Below are 18,887 nucleotides of genomic sequence, written 5' to 3'. Positions count from 1 at the left end.
GTGCAACGCAGAAGCCATTCACTAAAAACAGAATAAAGGCGAATTGACGGTTAAGGTATCTTACTTAAAGAATTTTTTAAAAATAAATTATACTCATTAAACCAAGCAATATTTGTAAAAGTATGTTAAAGTTCAACAGATTTGTGGATAGGCTTTTTACATTTCACACAGGAACACTGGAACGAGTCACTCGGTAGTAATGTCTGTACCTTGAAATTGCAAGTTTCATTTAGCAAAAGCGCAAAAAAGGACACACTTTTTATGAGCTAAATGTGGGGCCATTAGCAGTTTTTTTCCCTATATGGGAGGTCAACGAACAGTATTGAGGCGACTTTCATGCGATATTCTTGTGGTTTCTATCTTTAGTCTGTAGTCGCAGCCTGCGAGTGTTATTTACGCGGTCATGTTTTTATAGTGCATGCATAGTGATGAATATAGTGTCACGTATGAGTGACGGCGAAAAAACACAGCAGCAAGGCTGTCAATAGCTGAACTAATTTTTTATTGGACGAACCTGCGCCCACAAAAGCAAGCTACACTCAAAGCACAAACACAGCTAGGAGACGCTGGCACAACGATGGCGGCTAACAATGGCGGCGGTTGTGGAAATCTCGGGTCAAGCGCCGTCTGCTTTTATACATCACTCGTCGAAATTCTAGTGTAATCGCTGGTGCCCGCGTGGTTTCCAGAAACTACTACACAACAAGGTTCGGCGAGGACATACACAACAGATAGAATGAACGATAGCATTCACGTAAGTTCCAAATCATGCAGGCGTACATGGGCTGAGCGATAAACATTTAGCCGGTGAACAGCGGTTACCGGAGAAAGATGAACAATCACACGTGCCAATAGTATTGCAACCGGATATCGAGTCGGTAACTCAGCTCCCGTCGTAGCCTCAAAGATAGTATCATACTCAAGTTGCAAGGAGGCAAAAGAAAAAAAAATGATAACAGGCCTATAAAAATCTTGCAATCTGAAACAGCCTCCGTCACTAACTGCATCAACGCGACAAGGCGACACTCCGAAACATAAATTGACGTTCATGCCGTCCAAACTGCGCAACAAGATTCCCAGCAAAGTAGCAACCATTCAATCATATACTAAAATCACTTACTGAACCAAAATAAATCGGGGCTGTTGCTGTCGTTCTTGCAAACACGATCCGAAGTTCTCCACTCGAAAACTCGAATCACTTTAAGCATAGTACTTTAAAACGAACCGCCGCCACCACTATCCACCGCTTCCGAAAGTTTCAAAATCGTCAAAAAAAGCGCGAAACCGCATCGTTGTATGTGGCGTCACCTTCACTGCTTGCGCTGCGCTTGACTAAAGCTAATATTTCCTCATGCTTACATATTTTCACTTTAAAACAACTTTAATACACAGTTATGTTTTTTTAACCACGGATATTTTATTTTTTTACTCGCCTCTTCATGTACATTTTAAATTGCGCGCCCCCTTTGCGGGCTCGAAGTCGCAGCATTGCTATCGATGGGCGCCAGATTTGAACCGGCGAAGGTGCGCGCCTCAGAACGTGCGTAGGAAACCTGCGAAGAATCGGTTTCCGCGCGCTCCATTTGTGGTGCTGTTTGCGCTACAAGGCGTTTTATATGCCCTATCAACGCAATTATCGCCTGTGAACACTACTATCCCTTCACATTTTCCGAAGTATGCCGGCAACTTCGGCCCTCACAAAACTGACCATGTTGACATCCTGACATGTTGACAAACTGACATCCGCTGTGTTAGACAGTTTAAAATTGGTTTCTTCAATTTTAGCTTGCGAATCAGGGACATCAGCGCTAATGCCCGCTTTTTTTTTTTCGCTGTGTTGCGTGCTTTGATAACGAGGTCCTCTTCTGCTGAACATTTCAGCGCATCGTGAACTGCAAGTTGCAGGGTGTAAACGGCGCACCTCATCCCTTGAAGACGTGGTCCATCACCCAAAAACGTGAAGTCTCCTTCCAAATCGTTTAGGCAAGGTGGCTTAAATTCTCATCTCACGTTTCCCACTCTTCATCCTAGGACTGTGGCACGTACCGCACGTCTTCGTCTTCAGATGCCGGCTCTGCTAGAAGAGCAACCGCTCTAACCATATTCGCTCCATTGTCCGTCGTTACACTGTACACTGTGGTGCAGAGCTACTCCATATTTAGAGAGCACGCCAGGAACTTCACGATTTAAGTTTTCCGCGGTGTGCCACTCAAGAAGTTCTTTCATCGCGCCAGTCTCTGCAGGCGGATCCTGCCATCTTCATTGAAATGTACATTGATGCCAAGGATTGCGCGATCAAGGCATGTAGCACTGACCATTTTCAGAAAAACAAAACGATTTTGAAGTGACTCCGGCTCACACCCGCGCTCATCTGCAATGCGTGTGGGAGTTGCGCCTGCTTCATTTCCTTGCTCTTCCGTAGTCGGAGAACCTGCTCACTGCCAGACCCTTGCGAGGATTTGCTACACGACGGCTTCTCTAAGACCAGACTGCTCTGCTCGAAACCTGCATTCCAGGAACCGTTCCGAATGGTTCCTTCGATTCGTTCCCGTTCAGGTTCAGTTCCAAAATGGCGGAAACAATACGGGTTCCGTTCGGTTCTGGTTTTTAGTACCGGTTACGGTTCGGCACCATAATATTTCGTAATAAGAAGTATTGAGCTGTTTGACGCGCGCAGGACTTCATCTTAACATCAAGAAGTGCCGGTCCGGAGCTTGCCAACTCGCCATATTGGGCCAGCTAGTCTCGAAGGATGCCGTTCTTCCCGATCCATAGAAACTTCGTGCTGTTGCTGAATCCCAAATCCTACCATCGTGAAAGCGCTTCGCAGTTTCCTGGTCTGTGCTCATACTTGTACCGCTTTGTGAAAAACTTCGCTTTTATAATAGCACCACTGACGAAGCCACTCACCCGCGACGGCTATCTGTCCGATTGGTCGCCAGCGTGTGATGAGGCTTTTGCGACATTATGTCGTCTGCTGACTTCACCACCAATTCTACATCACTTCGACCCTACCGCTCCAACTGAGGTATACATGGATGCCAGAGGGATTGGACTTGGCGCTGTTCTTACCCAACGAAAGCCGGGTTTCTTGAGTATCCGCAGTTGCATATGCGAGTCGTGCCCCCTCTAAGGCAGAGTGCAAGTACTCGGTTACTGAAAAGGAATGTTTGGCTATTGTTTGGGCGTTGCAGAAATTTCGCCCTTATTTGTACGGCTATTCGTATGATATTGTCACCAATCACTATTCGCTGTGTTGACTGGCTTCATTAAAGGATCCGTCGGATCGACTTGGACGCTGGGCACTACGTTTACAAGAATTTGATATTCGCGTCATTTACCGCTCGGGATGCAAGCAGGCCGACGCACTTTCCCGCTCGCCCGTGCCCTCTGACGTTGAACCTGTTTCCCTTTCCGCAACTTCCTTCGCTAACATCAATATCACTGACATGCCTTCAAAACAGCACAAGGATTCTTGGATAACCTCACTGATCAACGTCTTCCCTACACCTTCGGCAACACCATCCCTACGGCTCTCTCACGCCCTTCGTCGCCAAGTATCTCATTCTGCACTCCAGGACGCCATGTTGTACAGCCAGATGGTCCCAAATGGCTTCATGTTAGACCTCGTAATTTGTGCTCCGACCTGTGCATGCACTTCCATAGAGAGCCACAAAACGCGCATGCTGGCATTTTGAAAACTTATGACAGACTTCGCCAGCGATTCCACAGGTGTGGAATGTACACATACGTCTGCCAGTACATTCGTTCCTGCATTGAGTGACAACGCCGGAAAATAACTTGTCACACGCCTGGCCCATTATAACATTTGCCATGTCCAGCACGCCCGTTTGATAGAATCAGCATAGACTTGCATGGGCCCCTTCGTTCCATCCCTGCGGTAAATCGGTGGATTATTGTGGCCGTTGACCGTCTCACTCGATATGCCGAAACAGCCGCTCTTTCAGCAGCTTCAGCTCGTGATGTTGCCTTGTTCATCTTGCGGAGCTTCATTCTTCGCCAGGGCGCACCACATTAGCAAGTCATCCAAGAGCTTCTCAGTGAGTGCAATTCTATTCATCGCACCACTACAAGCTATCCTCCGCAGCCTGATGGCTTGACGGAGCACTTTAGCTGAACACTCGGTGATATGCTCTCGATGTACTACATAGCTTCTGACTATTCTAACTGGGACTTGGTGCTTCCTTTCGTAACATATGCCTGTAACACAGCCACACAAGCCACCACTAGATTTTCTCCTTTTTCTGCTACACGGACGTGAGCCCTCTACCACGCTGGATACTATATTTCCATAGTGCCTGGATGCATCCAGATACCACCAGGCCTCGAAACTCGCTCAATGTGCCGAAGAGTGCCGCCAACTAGCACGCTCATTTTCATCTGTGACACAAGGTCTCCAAAATGAACACCTTGACCTGGCTAAACCTGTCCCTACCTTCCCTGTTGGCTCATTCATGTGGCTTTCAATTCTATGCCAGACCAATAGTATCTCCTGCAAGTTTGCAGCGAAATATCATGGTCCCTACTGCATCGTTCAATGCACGTTGCTGGTGAACTACATTGTCGAGCCTGTGACACCTTCCATCGACAGATGCTGCCGCGATAGTGAAACAGTGCAGGTGAGCCGTTTAAAGCCCTACTACGACCCTCTTGTGCTAAAATCGCCTTGAGGCACCAGGATGACTCCTCTTCGTTGCCGGGTGCAATGTAGTGGGAAAAAGAGTATGGAACTATTGAGAGATGACGATGAAGTCCGACTGCCCAGAGAGCATGAGATAATGACCAACACTCTTGGGCCAAGGCTGTTGCATAGCCCTGCTTGTAAATAAACACAGCACCTCCACTAATTGTAAAGGGAGTTTATTCATGTCGTAGAGCAGCAGTGACAAATGCAGCACCAGCAGGTAGGGTGCAGCCAGAGAGTGAGCAGGGTACGAGCCATGCGATGGCAACTGGGCTTTTCAGCATGGCGATCTTCTTGTTCACACTCCTTGCACTTTTATTACTCCTACATTTCACTTAAAGGTAATTAATTTTCCCTATGCTTTGGCTTCATGTTGTTTGTTTCATATGGTCTTAAATAACAAGATTGAGCTCCTCAGTTCCCCTTATTCTGCTCTTCAAGCTAGAGCTGAAGTAAATTTGATTTCCTCTCAAGGTAATGAATCCTCAAAACAATTGATATTGCAATATCAGACTGGCTAAAGCAATGAAGTGCACAAAAGAAATTTGATGTATGAAAATGGCAAGGTTTTATTAAATATAGTGTTATAGGGTAGGAGTACTGAAGACAATTCATACACACATGTTGTGCAAGGAGTTGCACTTTGAATGCCTCACATGCAATCACCCGGAGGCAGCCTACTCTGGCTGGTTGATTCTCCGGGCACCTTCGTTGAGCACGTCCTGAACTGCCTTGGCAAAGCTGACCTGAGCGCGGATGGTGTTTATGTACTGACTGTAGGAGAGCGTGCCGTCCTGTGGATTGCTGGGGTCAGGCTTTGTTGCCACGACGGGTACAGGCAGGTACTGGTGACTGTCTCGCAGCTGCAGTGCGCATTCCTGGATGGTACGCTGGAACAGAGAATGGGAAGTCGTGCATAAATTGAATTGCAGAGTTGAACATTTTAAAACGCACAACAAGTGATGAAGGTTGCCATGGTGGAAGGTTCCTTTGGATTAGTTTTTAACACCTGGGTTTCTTCTAATGTGACTGCAATGCACGGGTGCTTTTACCATCCGGCCCACAGCAATGCAGCCGATGAGTCCAGAAATCGAACCAGTGACCTCACACTTAGCAGCAGAATGCCAGAAGGTAAGAAGTCGTACATATTCACAACAATTAATCAACGGTCTCTAGCAGCGATGTGACAGAATTACTTTTCAACCTTGGCAGCAACTTGGCGCAACGAAGCAGATGAGCACACTTTGAAAATTAGGGATACAACAATCTACGAGGTGGACTGGCTCATGAAGTTAAATGTCCCAAAGTAACACAGTGGTTATGAAAAACACATCATAGAAAAGGTCCACAATTATTTAGACTACCTGAAGTTCTTTATGTACACCAAAAGCACAGTAGATGAGCGTTCTTGCATTTTGCCTCTATCAAAATGCGGCTGGTGATCAAATCCCACAACCTCGTTCGTGGCAACTTAACATTGTGGCTTTTGAGCCACCATGATAGGAAAAATATGACATGTGCAATGCAATCTATGGCAAGAGCTCCAATGCTTTCTTTTTTTTTATGTTTGAAAGCATCACCCAAAACATTGAATGCAAATTCATTTGACATCCTTTCAGAGGTTTTAAAGGTCCCTTGAACCATCCTGAGCTCGAAAATTTCTTATGCTGAGACAGCTGTGTACCAGTCTGCAATGAACATACAGCTGCAAGAATTTTTAGAAGTGATGCTGAATAGCAGTTATAGGCGTTTGAAGAATGTCCACCTGTCCGCCACTGCTTCTCACTCAGTCTCACGACCCTCACACAGGCATGCCTTCTTGTAGCTGCGTGTTGTCATCAACTCCATGCAGTGCAATGAAAGCTACAAGTTACATCAGCCAGCCAAAAGGTTCCTTCTCTTGTCTGCTGCTGATAGCCCTTTCTGCGACACCGACTGAATGGAAGCTTCGAGAGAGAATCTAAGGCGCACAATGGGCAAGCCCCCATCCTTTCTCAGAAACTGGCTCTCATCACATCGGTGCTCTCATACCTCACTGACCAACCAATCGACAGCTTTTACCCTGGTGGTCAAGCACATAACCCTGCTGGCAGCATGACGAGCAAATACGGACCAGGGAAGCAGGGAGGGGAGCACAAGATTGTTTTCCGAGTTTCTGGCTTTTCTGCAGCACGTACAATTGCCATGTTTGCCAAAAATCATTGTGATAACAACGGCTACGAAATGCACAGGTTTACTTAAAATGAGTTAGAAATAATAAATTTAATATAGGGAACCTTTACCAATACTCCATCAGTGTCGCTTATTAGAAATATTGCCTAAAGAAGTGAAAGCTGATGAAAGAATGTCTGCTGCCTTCTGAACCTGATGCTCTTTATATAAAGTGCAGCAACTTTAATAGATGGTCATGTTGTAGTGCGACACACCAATAGAACATGCACACAAGGTTTCTTCATTTCAGGATGATTTGCCACAATGCATATGGGAAATAAAATAAAAAATAACAACTCGTAACTTTGCATCATGCAGGAACCTCCGCAATGTCTCTGGGCTCTTATTGCTCATCATGCGATGAATGTAGCATTCAGGTAACTCATTGGCTTCATTCCAGCCTTAGGCCTGATCGATTGCATTAAAAGACAAAGCCAGAGCAGGCATCGAGCATCTGACATTGTCACAGGAGCCAAGCACTAGGGACCTGTTCCTTGATTGACTTTTTTCAATACCCAAGCCCAGGCAACAGATGGTGTAAGGGCCACTCCAGCGTGAAGCCTCCGAAGAGACCCCTCCTGCACTCAGCTAAGGTTATGGGTAAAGAAGCAGATGCACGGGAGAATTGAAGAGCACATGTCCTGTTGGAGTTAAGATAGAAAACTGGGCATGTTGGTTTAGCGTATCCAATATTTTCTGTCAGTGCTCTTTTATTCTATTGTCTTACGAAGGATGGCTGCCATGATAGCTTCATTAGCAAACCAATGCCCACTTCATGCAAAAGATGCAGGTTTGGCTCCCATCTGCAGCAAGCTAACTTTTTGTCCACTTTCACTGTTTACCTTATTATTTCTACATTTCAATTAAACATAATTAGCTTCCCCTATGCTTTCTCTGGCTATATTGTTTGCTTTTTCGCATGGTTGTCACTCTAATTTCAGTCCCCAATGAGGTAAAGTCATCAGAGAAAATCAATTTTGCCAATGTTGGTGCTCCAAGATTACAATTGGCAAAGGTTTTGGCTGTATGAATAACTTGAAGGCAATTGACGGCTCAATGATCATAACCAGAACCGTCAGTTAATGCCCACAGATAGCGAAGGGAAGTCTTTTGTTGCCCTTAGATATAGAACGCAATGTGATAGCAGTTGTTAATATAAATATTGAGCTCAGTACATACAAGATTCAGCTCGATCTGGTTGCAAATCGAGAAGAAATCTTCGACAGCCTTGTCCAGTCTTGGAGGCGTCGACTCGTCTGATGTGTTCGCTCGCCTGCCGGGCAATAAAATATGAAAAATAAAGCATGCACATTAGGTTCAGACCAGTTGTCAATGTATTCCAAATACCACTCGTTGGAGAAGCATACTTACACTCCGTTGTCCACTGCAGCTGTATGATATATGTTTGTAGCTGCCACCCTCACTAGATTCTGAAATAAGGCAAAGTACAAAGCAATAAATAAATCAATCATCATTTTTTTATTTCCCTTTCAATTGCAGGAGGTAGGACTAAAAGCCGTGAGAATGGTTTGAGAAGGGACCCTGACCCTTTGTTTCGGCAGACACAGCAGATGGCATAGCACATATAACATATGTTCCAGGCGTTTCACAGGTACACTGCAAATTCTTATATACGCTCAAAAATAGGTACCTATTAGACGGCACATTTCAGGGGAAACAAATGATGTATCAGTTAAACAGACGCGATAAGAAAAAGAAAGAGAACTGGGTATCGTTGTTACAAAACGGGTCAAAATATTTTTGATGCAACTTATTTAATAATGTTATAAGTGTGTTGTACGAAGTGTGCTTGAAAGAGCTCAAGGGGTTAGTAATTACAATGGCTTTTATTTCTTTTGTGTGTTATATATATATTTATGACATTATGTTACGTTGCTGCAAATGAAACTCGTGCATTTTGTTAAATGGACCCACCACTAGCATAGGGTTTAACAATATTTTGTATACGTGTAGTGAACTTTGGGCGGAAGATCGAATACTCAGTTTGGCAAGTTGCGATAAGACTGTCATTCTGCTTGGCAGATGACCTCCACATACAGACCTTGTTATCTGTAACATACATCTTATTAGCAGTAATATACATTTTGTGCACAGAACATACATCTTGCTAATAACCGAGTAGCGGACAGTCGACGGTGACAGCTTACCGAGAGTGCGTCTTTCAGAGACCAAACTAGAGCTTTCACTTTGGCCACATTGTCAAACTTGACTTCGGTTGTCTGGCCTTGCGAAGAGTGGCCTGCCTGTTGCTGGCTTGGATGTTGAGGCGGCATAGATGGATTGGGAGGTCCACCAGGAGGGACAGAGGCGCCGGCAGGTAAACCCTGCAAAGGAGTAGCCATCTTGACAACAAATGAGAGCGTGACAATATTCCCGACCCAAAATTCCCGTCAGAGGTCTTTAGCCGCTATGTGCTAGCCGCGTTACGCATACCTGCCGCGTACGCTTTATTCAGCTTTCTCGCTTTATCTTTCAATAGACTGCTAAATAGACGTATTATTTTTATAAATGCGTAATACAAATTAATTGTTCATCAAGCTCACGGGGGTTTTTTTTTTGTTACTTTATTGAGCGCGCCAGGCGGCGCGATGATAGTTATCGCCATTGCCAACAAGGAGAAGCGTCTGTGCCGGCATGTTCATTTACAAGTTAAGTTTGCTTTAATTTGCAGTCAGTAAGAGCAGCCAGAGAATCTGAGAACACACGCCGACACGCTACTAATCTAGCGTCATCGGCGTGGTCCGCAAAGCTTAAAGCTTATGATGGCTACTCAAAAGACACCGTCGTACGTTGGCTCGGTGAGACTAATATTTGAAGCAGGTAAGTGGTTCTCGCTTACGTTGTTGGCGCAGCTGAGAGGGTTTCGTTTCACAGCGTGTCCTGTGTGCAACATTTCAGGTACCAAGTTGGAAGCTAAGCCGCAGACTGTTGCCACAGCAGCCACGTACTTTCACCGGTTCTTCCAGGAGTGTTCGCAAGATGATTATGATTTCTATGTACGTGCCGCGGCTCTTCTTCTAATCGATGAAGTTTCCGAATAGCTGCTCACTGTTTCATGTTGTTTTTTGTCTCTGCTAGCTAGTGGCCGCGACAGCGATGTACTTGGCCGGGAAAGTCGAAGAGGACTACCTCAAAATACGAGATGTGGTGAACGTCTTCCACAAGTAAGTGCCCAAACCAGATTCGTGCTAAATAACTGTCCCGAAGCAACATTGAGGCTATGAAAGACGCCGTAGTGGAGGATTGCAATACTTAAGTAGGGTACTTTGACGTGCATGAAAAATCTCAGTATAAAGTGAAATTAAAATAGTGCAACAAGAGGCACAGGCAAGACTCGTAAATCTGCATACGTGAGTCCAAGTATACGAGTGCTTTGTTGCCATCTCAAAAATTGTGTAATGCAGCGACGAAGCTTTACAGCGAGCGTAAGTGTTCCACTGGCGATGATTTAGCCCAGCTTACATTCAAGCGACTTATTATTGTAATATAGGTTTAAAAGTTGTCCTGCACGACATTAATAGCACTGCCAGAGCGCTTTAATCCGACCAGCCGAATATGCTATAAGTAGTAGTCAAAGGGTTGGGCAGGCTAGTTGATGTGTAAAACATGTAACCTGTGCTCTAGTAACATAGCAATGTGCGACAATGTTCCATCAATATTTTTGAAGTGGTTCACAGACACCAACTTGCACATGTTGCGGAAATCGGTTAACTGCGCTTCATGCTTTAACGAAGTGCACCATAAGTTTATGCTGAGTGAGGTTCTTCCAATGAAGACATATCAAGCTTTGTGGAATGCTCTATGTCTAAGGGATCTGGTAAATAGGAGCAGCTTGCCTCGACTCCCATGAAACAAACCCTTCTCATACCTAGACCACCCTGTGTGCCCACCTCTGCTGAATGAGATCAGCAAATGTTTGATCTCCCCTTATATTTCGTTCATGCGAATCAAGTGCCTCTTGCACGGCAGACAGTTTGGCATCATCTGGCAAATCGTCGATATGGCAGTGGCCATGGACCAAATGGTGATGACTCGCCTGTTGGACATTTCCAACAAAGCATCCATTTACGCATGTCTGAAGAAGATGCAAGTTCTAAAGCAGGAATACGAGTAGGGCATGGTGCTGTGCATGAGGAAGACTAGATGACCTTTTTGAACACAGACTGATTATGTGCCTCAACCAAGCCGTCAATACTGGGGATCGAGCAGCTCGAAACCGAGACAGGTCCATCCTCTTGTTCAGTCAGTATGCAGAGTTTTGATGCTTATGCCCCTGACTTTGAAGTACTGTCCAAAACATTCCTCCTAAACATAGATCCTTGCACTGACGGATATGTGCAACTCGGATCTGCAGCCAATTGCCGGTTTCCAGCGAATATGTTACTGAAAATGTGAGGGCACGAGGTCTGTCAGCAGTTAATTTTACAAGAACGAGATTGCAATGCAGAATGAGTGCATCCTCACAGATGGTGTGAACAATGAGTTTGTTGCTCAATTCACAAAAGTGTACTTAGAGGTGTGAAAGTGAACAGTGACCAACCGGAAGACTATGAACGAATGATTATGGACAGCATATTCCCTACATCCTTGTTGCAGTATCTGGCACGAAACAAGCCTGCATGCTTATACTTAATTTCATACTGAAGTTATGCCACATGGCAACCCAAATGAATAAAAAAGATGTAGACATCACATTGACTGCTCTTTACATCACATCATTAGTAATGTAAAAGAAAGTAAAAGTGTACTTTACCTTGCACTTTATTCAGTACACATCTGGAGCAGTAATCCTAGCCACGACAAGATGACACAGTTGGTATTCACTGAAGACTTCAATATTGATCTAGGAAAACTGGCGCTTACCGACCTAAATGGAAGACTTCTTCAGTGTGCACTTCGTCGGCTGTCACACCAGCCAATCACCATTCCCCATGTTGACAACTGGTGGTGCAATTGGCCTAGTGTTTGCCATAGCTATTGAGACTTTGAAAATTTCTTGTTGCCTCTTGTATTTCTTAACACGCATGCCACTTTTCACTATTGTGCAAAGCACCCCGTCAAGAACAAGACTAGGCAAGAGAAGGCATGAGGCACAAACTCATTAGTGTTTGAAAGCTATGGACAGTAGCTTTTTATTTGGGGTCTTCTTTGAGTTTTGTCTTTATTCTCCCAAACCTTAAAATAAAGTTGGATTCTTATCCCCTGCAGTCACATCACAATGCCCATGCAGCCATTAAAATTGGGCTATTCACTCACATCAGTGATTATGAACTGACATTTCTGATGACTCTTATCATGAAAAAAAAAAATATCTAGGTTCAATGTATAGATATGAGTGAAACGGAGGCTGGCGCCTGCATTGAAGCACATGCTTCAGTTTGGACAAACACTGCATTTGCATTATTAACATTATGTTTACATAACATTTAAATTCACACTTGTGTAAACATCAAGGAAAGCTTTGCTGAAAGGAAAAGCCCAATGAAATAAATTTGTTATAAATGGGTAGTATATACTACTGAAACAATTATGGCAAAGCTGCAGGATGGGTAATTTTCTAATTTTTTTGCTAGCAGCCTTTAAATATAGCATCTAAGCAGAAGATGCAAGCACCTGGTTGTTAATAGATATATGATGCAAGTCCTAGCATGTAGCCTCCCAAGATTTTTACGGCGTGCTGTGGGCAGCTCTTAATCTCATCTTAAGCCTAGTCTACTTTTAGGAACCTTTTGGGGCATATCCGCTAATATTTGAAGCATAAAATTTTGCACAGAGGCCTGCTATATCTACTGTTCGAAATGGCTTTTTACGCAGCCCAAGATTTTGTTGCAGTTGGCCTTTGACACTTCGCACATAAACGTGACATCTGGTGATCTTAATATACAGTGTGTTGCATGCTGTGTCGCATGTTTATGAAATGTTATCTTTTTTTCCCTGGGTCATACACAACGATACTTTTTCTGTTTTGGGGCTCTTCACAGCTTAATTTTTATTTGAAATTAGCATTTTGATGATTTGGATAGCAAGTAGTCATGATGCTATTTGGCAGCGATGCCATTTTGCCATTAAAAGCTATAAGTTATCACCCATGTGAGGTGGAAGGAGATTAAATAAAATAGTGATGTTGGTAAGTTTGCTGTCATAGGGTTGATACAACCTGTACTGAATGGCAGTAGCTGGGAATCGCTGGGACAGGTCCTTATCCTGCATGAACTTAATTTGATTGATAGTGATTTTTGTTTCAATAAATTTTTGCAGGAGTGCCTATCCAAAGTCTGAGCCTCTGCCGCTGGCGGAAGAGTACTGGTGCCTACGTGATGCCATTGTCCAGTGTGAGCTGCTTATGCTGCGGGTCTTGCAGTTTAAAGTATCCGTCGACCATCCACACCGGGTGAGTTTATATCATTGTTACACAGTCCTAGCAAAACACGGTATCAGCAAGAAGACTGCACAAGTTGCATGAAGAAATTGTTTCCCACGTGAATTCTAAAAGAAATTCCTGAAAAATAAATTTTGAGATGTCTGCACAACTTTCAGCTGCCAATATCTATTATTTTAGCTTATGGCTGCCTTGTGCACCTTGGCACGGCGAGGGGATGAAGTCTGCACAGCACGTCTTTATCAAGTTAGAAGTTTTAGATAAAATGGTCTTGGTTGACAAAATAATTTCTGTAATGTAAACAAGGTGTAGACAAAGTGCTACACCAGGAAAAATTACCTTCCACATAGGTGTAACAGCTCTTATATATTTGATCGTTCCATGTAATTTCTCATTCTTTCTTTATATGCTGCACTGTATGGCTGATCTCGACAATAATGGTGGTGCAGTGGCATGTGAGCCAACGACAAAGAGTGGCCCCAGAATGCTACAAAGGCTGCCGTTTTAGTGTCCTAAAGCAACAAAGCTCTCATTCAGCAGCAAGACATTTCTTCCAAGATAAACTTTTATCAAGTGCGAAGATTTCACTTTGAGAAGAGTAAATTGGTTTATTTTGTGAAGCTCTGGTGAATCTTGTAGATAGCATAAAATTGCTCTACCCGTCAGCACATGCATATGTGCTCCACTAAAACGATGTGTGTTTGCAGTACCTGCTTCACTACCTTCGGTCACTGGGTGACTGGCTCGGTCCACTGACCTGTGGCGGAGGCGGAGGAGCCCGCAGCGGTGCCCTGTGCCAGATCCCCCTAGCACAAGTGGCATGGTCACTGCTGTGCGACATGTACATGCAGCCAACCTGCCTACGGCATCCTCCACAGGAGCTGGCAGTGGCTGTCCTCCAGGTGGCGCTGCTCGCCTATGACGTGCGAGTGCCACATGGGGAGGACAGTGTCCTTAGCTGGTACGAAACACTCTGCGAAAACTTGTCTCGGGAGAAGCTTGCCGACCTCATCATGGACGTCATTCAGGTTTACGAAGCTGAAGGACAGTAATAAACATCACCATTATCATCTAGACTGACTTGAAGCACTAGTCCATTGTCAGCTACAGTCCTGGACCAAAGGCTGGCTGCACTGAAATTTCATATTGCATAAAATGCATTCTTTGTACTAGTATAGATATAAAGCAGCCTCTGTGCAAAATGTGTTGCTTGAAATACAACTGAATGCATTCCAAAAAGCTAGCAAAAGTTACAATTTTGATAGCAAAACTACAAAAAAAGTCACCGTTTCGCCCAGAAGGCAAAGCACCGATTTTGATAGCAAATTATAGATAGCTATACAAAGTAAGGATAGTAGTTTTATAGATCATATTGTAAATATTCACTTGCTAACTGAATTAACAATGATATAGAGTAGAACCTCATTTATACGTTATGGAAAAGGCAATGTGAGAAAATATGTACTAACTAAAAAAATCGGTCAAGCTCAACTACTGTTCAGGTCTACGTGATGCGAAGCATCATTCAGATCGTTGTGGCATGAAGTGCCGACGTGTAAAGCTGGTGGTGCTATGGCAACCCGAGACGCGTTTTGTTGTTTTCTTATAGTAGGGTGTTTTAAGAGTGCGACGGGAAACCAAAATCGAACTGGTGGGCAACGCCAGATGCTGCCAAAGTGAAATGTGATGCCCATATCGCACTGCCTGCAGCAGGGACAGGGAACGGCGACGTGTTTGGATTATCGGCTACTAAAAGCGTGCAGTACACTACCAATGGCACTTTGCACCACACGCTGTAAAACAGGCGAAGATTCTTATCACAATAAGTTTGGTGGCGATAGCTATGAATGTGGCATGCAACGACCTGGTTGGAGATTTGCTGCTATTGGGATAAGAAACTTCGCGTGTCAACGTTTTCATGTGAGATGGGTGGCTATATTCTGTTCTTGATTGAGCGTGCTTTTTCTTGTTCACATGTGGTCTGGAACAGCTGGAAATCGTATACGACCGCAGTCTGCAGCAGGAAACGGCAGCGAGTTTCAGTTATCACCTATTAAAAGCATGTGCTATGCTTCTGATGGCACCACGTTGTGCGAAACAGATAGGTGAAGATACATATCGTGATTGGCAGTGATAGCTGTGAATGCCGTGTGTGGTGACCCTGGAGAAGATTTGCTGGTACCGAAATGAAAATTGAAGTGCGCGCCGGCATTTTCACGTGAGACAAGTGGGCGAGCATTGCGGTGAAGCTGCCATCGCAGGCAACTATATGCTGTTCTCGATTGGCGCGTGCCTCGCGCATTTTCTTGTTTCCATGAGATCTAGTGGCTGGAAAACGTATCTTATAATATCAGTTTAGTGACGTAGTGAATATTGGTGCCGAAAAATCGTTTTCCAGGAACGTATGAAGCGTTAAAAATTGAGTATAACTCTGTTGGGTCATTTTTTGTGTTTTAGATTGCGCAAGTCGCTGCTGGGAAAACGTACATAACGACAATGTATCAATGAGGTTCTACTGTAATGTGTAAGCGCGACTGAATGATGATTTAGAAAGAAACAGACGCGTCCGTTTCTTTCTACGTCCTCGTTTAGTTGCGCTTACACATTCTATTATGGACAGAATGCGCAGCGACAATGATTTTATCGCCCTTGGACTTCATACGGAACCTCAGGGTGACGGTGACGGTGAAACGTACCTGAGTGTCCATATAATTGCTATCGGAAAAAAAAAAGGCAGCCATTGTCGCATGTCAGAAACAATGCAGATCCCTGAACAATGAGAGCTAGAGCTAGCATTGGCACCCATGAGTCTAGGTGCAAACAGTGAAATCAGTTTGTATGTGTTTCTGGGATCTGCATCATATCTGTCCACCATCAGGGGCTTGTGTCGTCTGGTGAGGTGCTATTTAAAGGCTGATAATCCAAAAGTAGGGCTATTACACAACCTGCGACATTGTCAAGACGGCGTTGAGTTGTAACACGAAATTTTCTTGCACTTGGCTTTTGAGGTCACTGTGACATCCTACTAAACCGAAAGCCCCTGTTTTGAGCTTTAGGTGGACTTGTGCAGTGCTAACAAACTTCAGTGTGTCAGGATCGCAAAAATTCCCTCGATTGCTCACCAGAATTATGGATTGGCAGCCATCACATGATACGGAGTTGATGTCGATGGCACATTGGTCATGTGATGTTCTGCACATCTTGGATTAAATATGCCCAAAGCTTATTAGTAACACAACAGCAAGGATAAGCAAAGAGATTGCTTCAGGTCATTGCAGCTAGTGTGCATGCATGTGCCCTGCCAAGGCCAAGTTTAGCTGGTCAGTGCACGGTGACGATTGCCGGTGGCACAAACAAGTATGGTGTTATGTATTGACTTAGTTTCACATGCTGTCCATTCTGTGCCAGTTTATAAAATTCAGTTATCAAATTGCATTTTCTATATTCTACCCATTATGTCCAACACGTGTTCCTGTATACCGACCTGGCTATACCAATGCTGGCACCTAGGTGCACGTTCCGACAGCCTGGGCTGCTTTGCTGGTGGTTCTCAGTGATAGCTCATCACAGGTGCCGGCATCTGGTTGCACATTGTCAGAGGCGACAGGGTCATATGACCCCTCCTGTGCTCTAACACAGGCTGTGTTGCTGGCCTTTCATGGACATTTGTTGCAGATCAAGCTGTCGTGGCCGGCCTACCGCCACCACTGGCGAACCGTTATGGATACCAAATCACTTGAAGCGTTTGCTTGGCCGACTTGGTTGTATGCGTCTGGAAGGGGAATTGTAAACAAAAGGATAAGGATGAGACAAACACCAGAGTATGTAGTGACGACAGGCCTAGTGACACTGCAGAGTTAACCAGGCTTCAGCCAAAACCTCTTGGCATCTCGCAGGGTCGGGCTGGTTTCAACAATCTTGTGCACTCTCACCAATAATGCTTTGCCTGTGTTCTTAATGTGTAATCTAGCTTTGAGAATGGCCTGAAACTTCACGACTTCAAATGACTACAGTCGCCGACTGATTTTCCGGACTCCAAAAATTCGGACATGCTCGATTATTTGGTCTGCTTCGCGGCACCACCATTCTCCTCATAGACCATATAGTATAACAACTGCCGAAAGTTCGGACACCTTGCAACCTCTCGTCGGATTTTTCAGACACTCCTTGAGCCAACTCTATCGACAGCACCATGCACCAACTCTGACCGGTGCATGGTTTGACTTGCTGAACGCCATTTTTGTTTTGAACGGAGCCTCCTTGCTGCCCCACGAAGTGGCGCTGCTGCAAATCCCCGCTCATCATCATCGTTTATGCCTGGTTCAATAGAGTGGCTCTACAGCAGTTCCGGTTTCAGCTTAGTAAGCCATGTCAAGAAAATCCAGCAGCTGATTTGTTTCTTCGCGCACGACGTTGCGAGTAGGTCACGTTTTTCGTTTGTGTGACTGGTGTTTGCTTTGAGTGCTGTGTCGAGGTTCCGGTGATCTGACACGGCATACGGAAACATCGCGTCAAGTGTCTAATGGCGCCGACAGTGCCCGCGCAGACTGCACTGGGAAATACTGACAAGCGGGTGCCGGGAGGCCTAAGATTTGTCGCCTTCCGATGTGCTTCATACTGACGCGGAAAATGTGCTGCCGAGACGTGCGCAGTGGTTGCATTGCGATTCCGGACACCGTCTCATTTGACATTTTCACAGGTGGTCACACTGCTGTACTTACATGCGCAGAACTCGATGACAGCGAGATCATTCGTCAGGTTTCTGCTGCACCGCCGGACGATGACTCCGAGTTGGAAGATGACGCACCATGTGCTACGCTGCCCCTCGCATGCGGAGTGTGTACAAGCAGTGACTGCTTTCAGCCGCCTATAGTGACCGTACGACCCTCTCCGAGATTCAGGCTTATCTGGTTGCGCGTAAGCGGAACAGTGTGCAACGGCGCATTCACAATTTCTTCAAGCCTACGGCCGAGCCCGAATAAGTGTGTGGAAAAAAAAGGATTTCATTTTTTTTTTCTTTATGTGCTTTTTCGGACACCTGTTTATTCGGACATTTCCGCAGTGCCCGTGAGGTCCAAATAAACGGTCGGCGACTGTATTGGGTAATGAAGGAGAAGAAAGGGGGTTAACCGAGGGGCCCGATTATTATTTATCATATCATAAGAAGCGAACAAAGACACCAAGGACAACACGGGAAATTACTTGTACTTGCTAATTGAATTAAAAAATTAAATTAATGGAATTGAAAGTGGGTGAAAAAACAACTTGCCGCAGGTGGGGATGATCCCACGTCTTCACATTACGCATGCGATGCTCTGCCAATTGAGCTACCATGGTGCTGTTTTCCCATCCGCTTTCTGGGGTATTTATGCATTGCTACTATAACTAACCCTGGGAGTGTTAGCCAGTGCCACCACTTGCAAACATTGTTGGCAGATGTGGAACATCCGCCGCTGCAAGACGCTGCGAGACAAGAAGCGAGACGAGTACTATGTCGCATGGCCAGGAAGCACTACGGCAGTTTGAGTGTGCAGCTGAAATTTGTTGATGTGTTGCGATAGAGAGGCACTG

At 45.0% G+C, this 18,887-nt stretch overlaps 2 protein-coding genes across 2 annotated transcripts; one reads left to right on the top strand and one right to left on the bottom strand.

Moving 5' to 3' along the window:
* Positions 1 to 4,865: 4,865 nt before the first annotated feature.
* On the bottom strand, positions 4,866 to 9,320 carry ix (mediator complex subunit intersex). Its single transcript, XM_075700216.1, has 4 exons — positions 9,085 to 9,320; positions 8,288 to 8,346; positions 8,096 to 8,189; positions 4,866 to 5,595 (listed from the first exon to the last, which is right to left on the bottom strand). The coding sequence occupies exons 1-4, from the start codon at positions 9,277 to 9,279 to the stop codon at positions 5,383 to 5,385; spliced, it is 561 nt and encodes a 186-aa protein (XP_075556331.1). The 5' UTR covers positions 9,280 to 9,320; the 3' UTR covers positions 4,866 to 5,382.
* A 198-nt stretch (positions 9,321 to 9,518) lies between these two features.
* koko (cyclin Q) lies at positions 9,519 to 14,392 on the top strand. The gene is made up of 5 exons (XM_075700215.1): positions 9,519 to 9,757; positions 9,836 to 9,933; positions 10,016 to 10,101; positions 13,196 to 13,328; positions 14,024 to 14,392. Exons 1-5 carry the CDS (start codon positions 9,697 to 9,699, stop codon positions 14,366 to 14,368), a joined length of 723 nt encoding a protein of 240 aa, XP_075556330.1. The 5' UTR covers positions 9,519 to 9,696; the 3' UTR covers positions 14,369 to 14,392.
* Positions 14,393 to 18,887: the final 4,495 nt, after the last annotated feature.

Source organism: Dermacentor variabilis, chromosome 7 (assembly GCF_050947875.1).
Source record: "Dermacentor variabilis isolate Ectoservices chromosome 7, ASM5094787v1, whole genome shotgun sequence".
NCBI lineage: Eukaryota > Metazoa > Arthropoda > Arachnida > Ixodida > Ixodidae > Dermacentor > Dermacentor variabilis.
The sequence above is the reverse complement of the archived record's forward strand: the minus strand, read 5'-3'. Positions and strand labels throughout refer to the sequence as shown.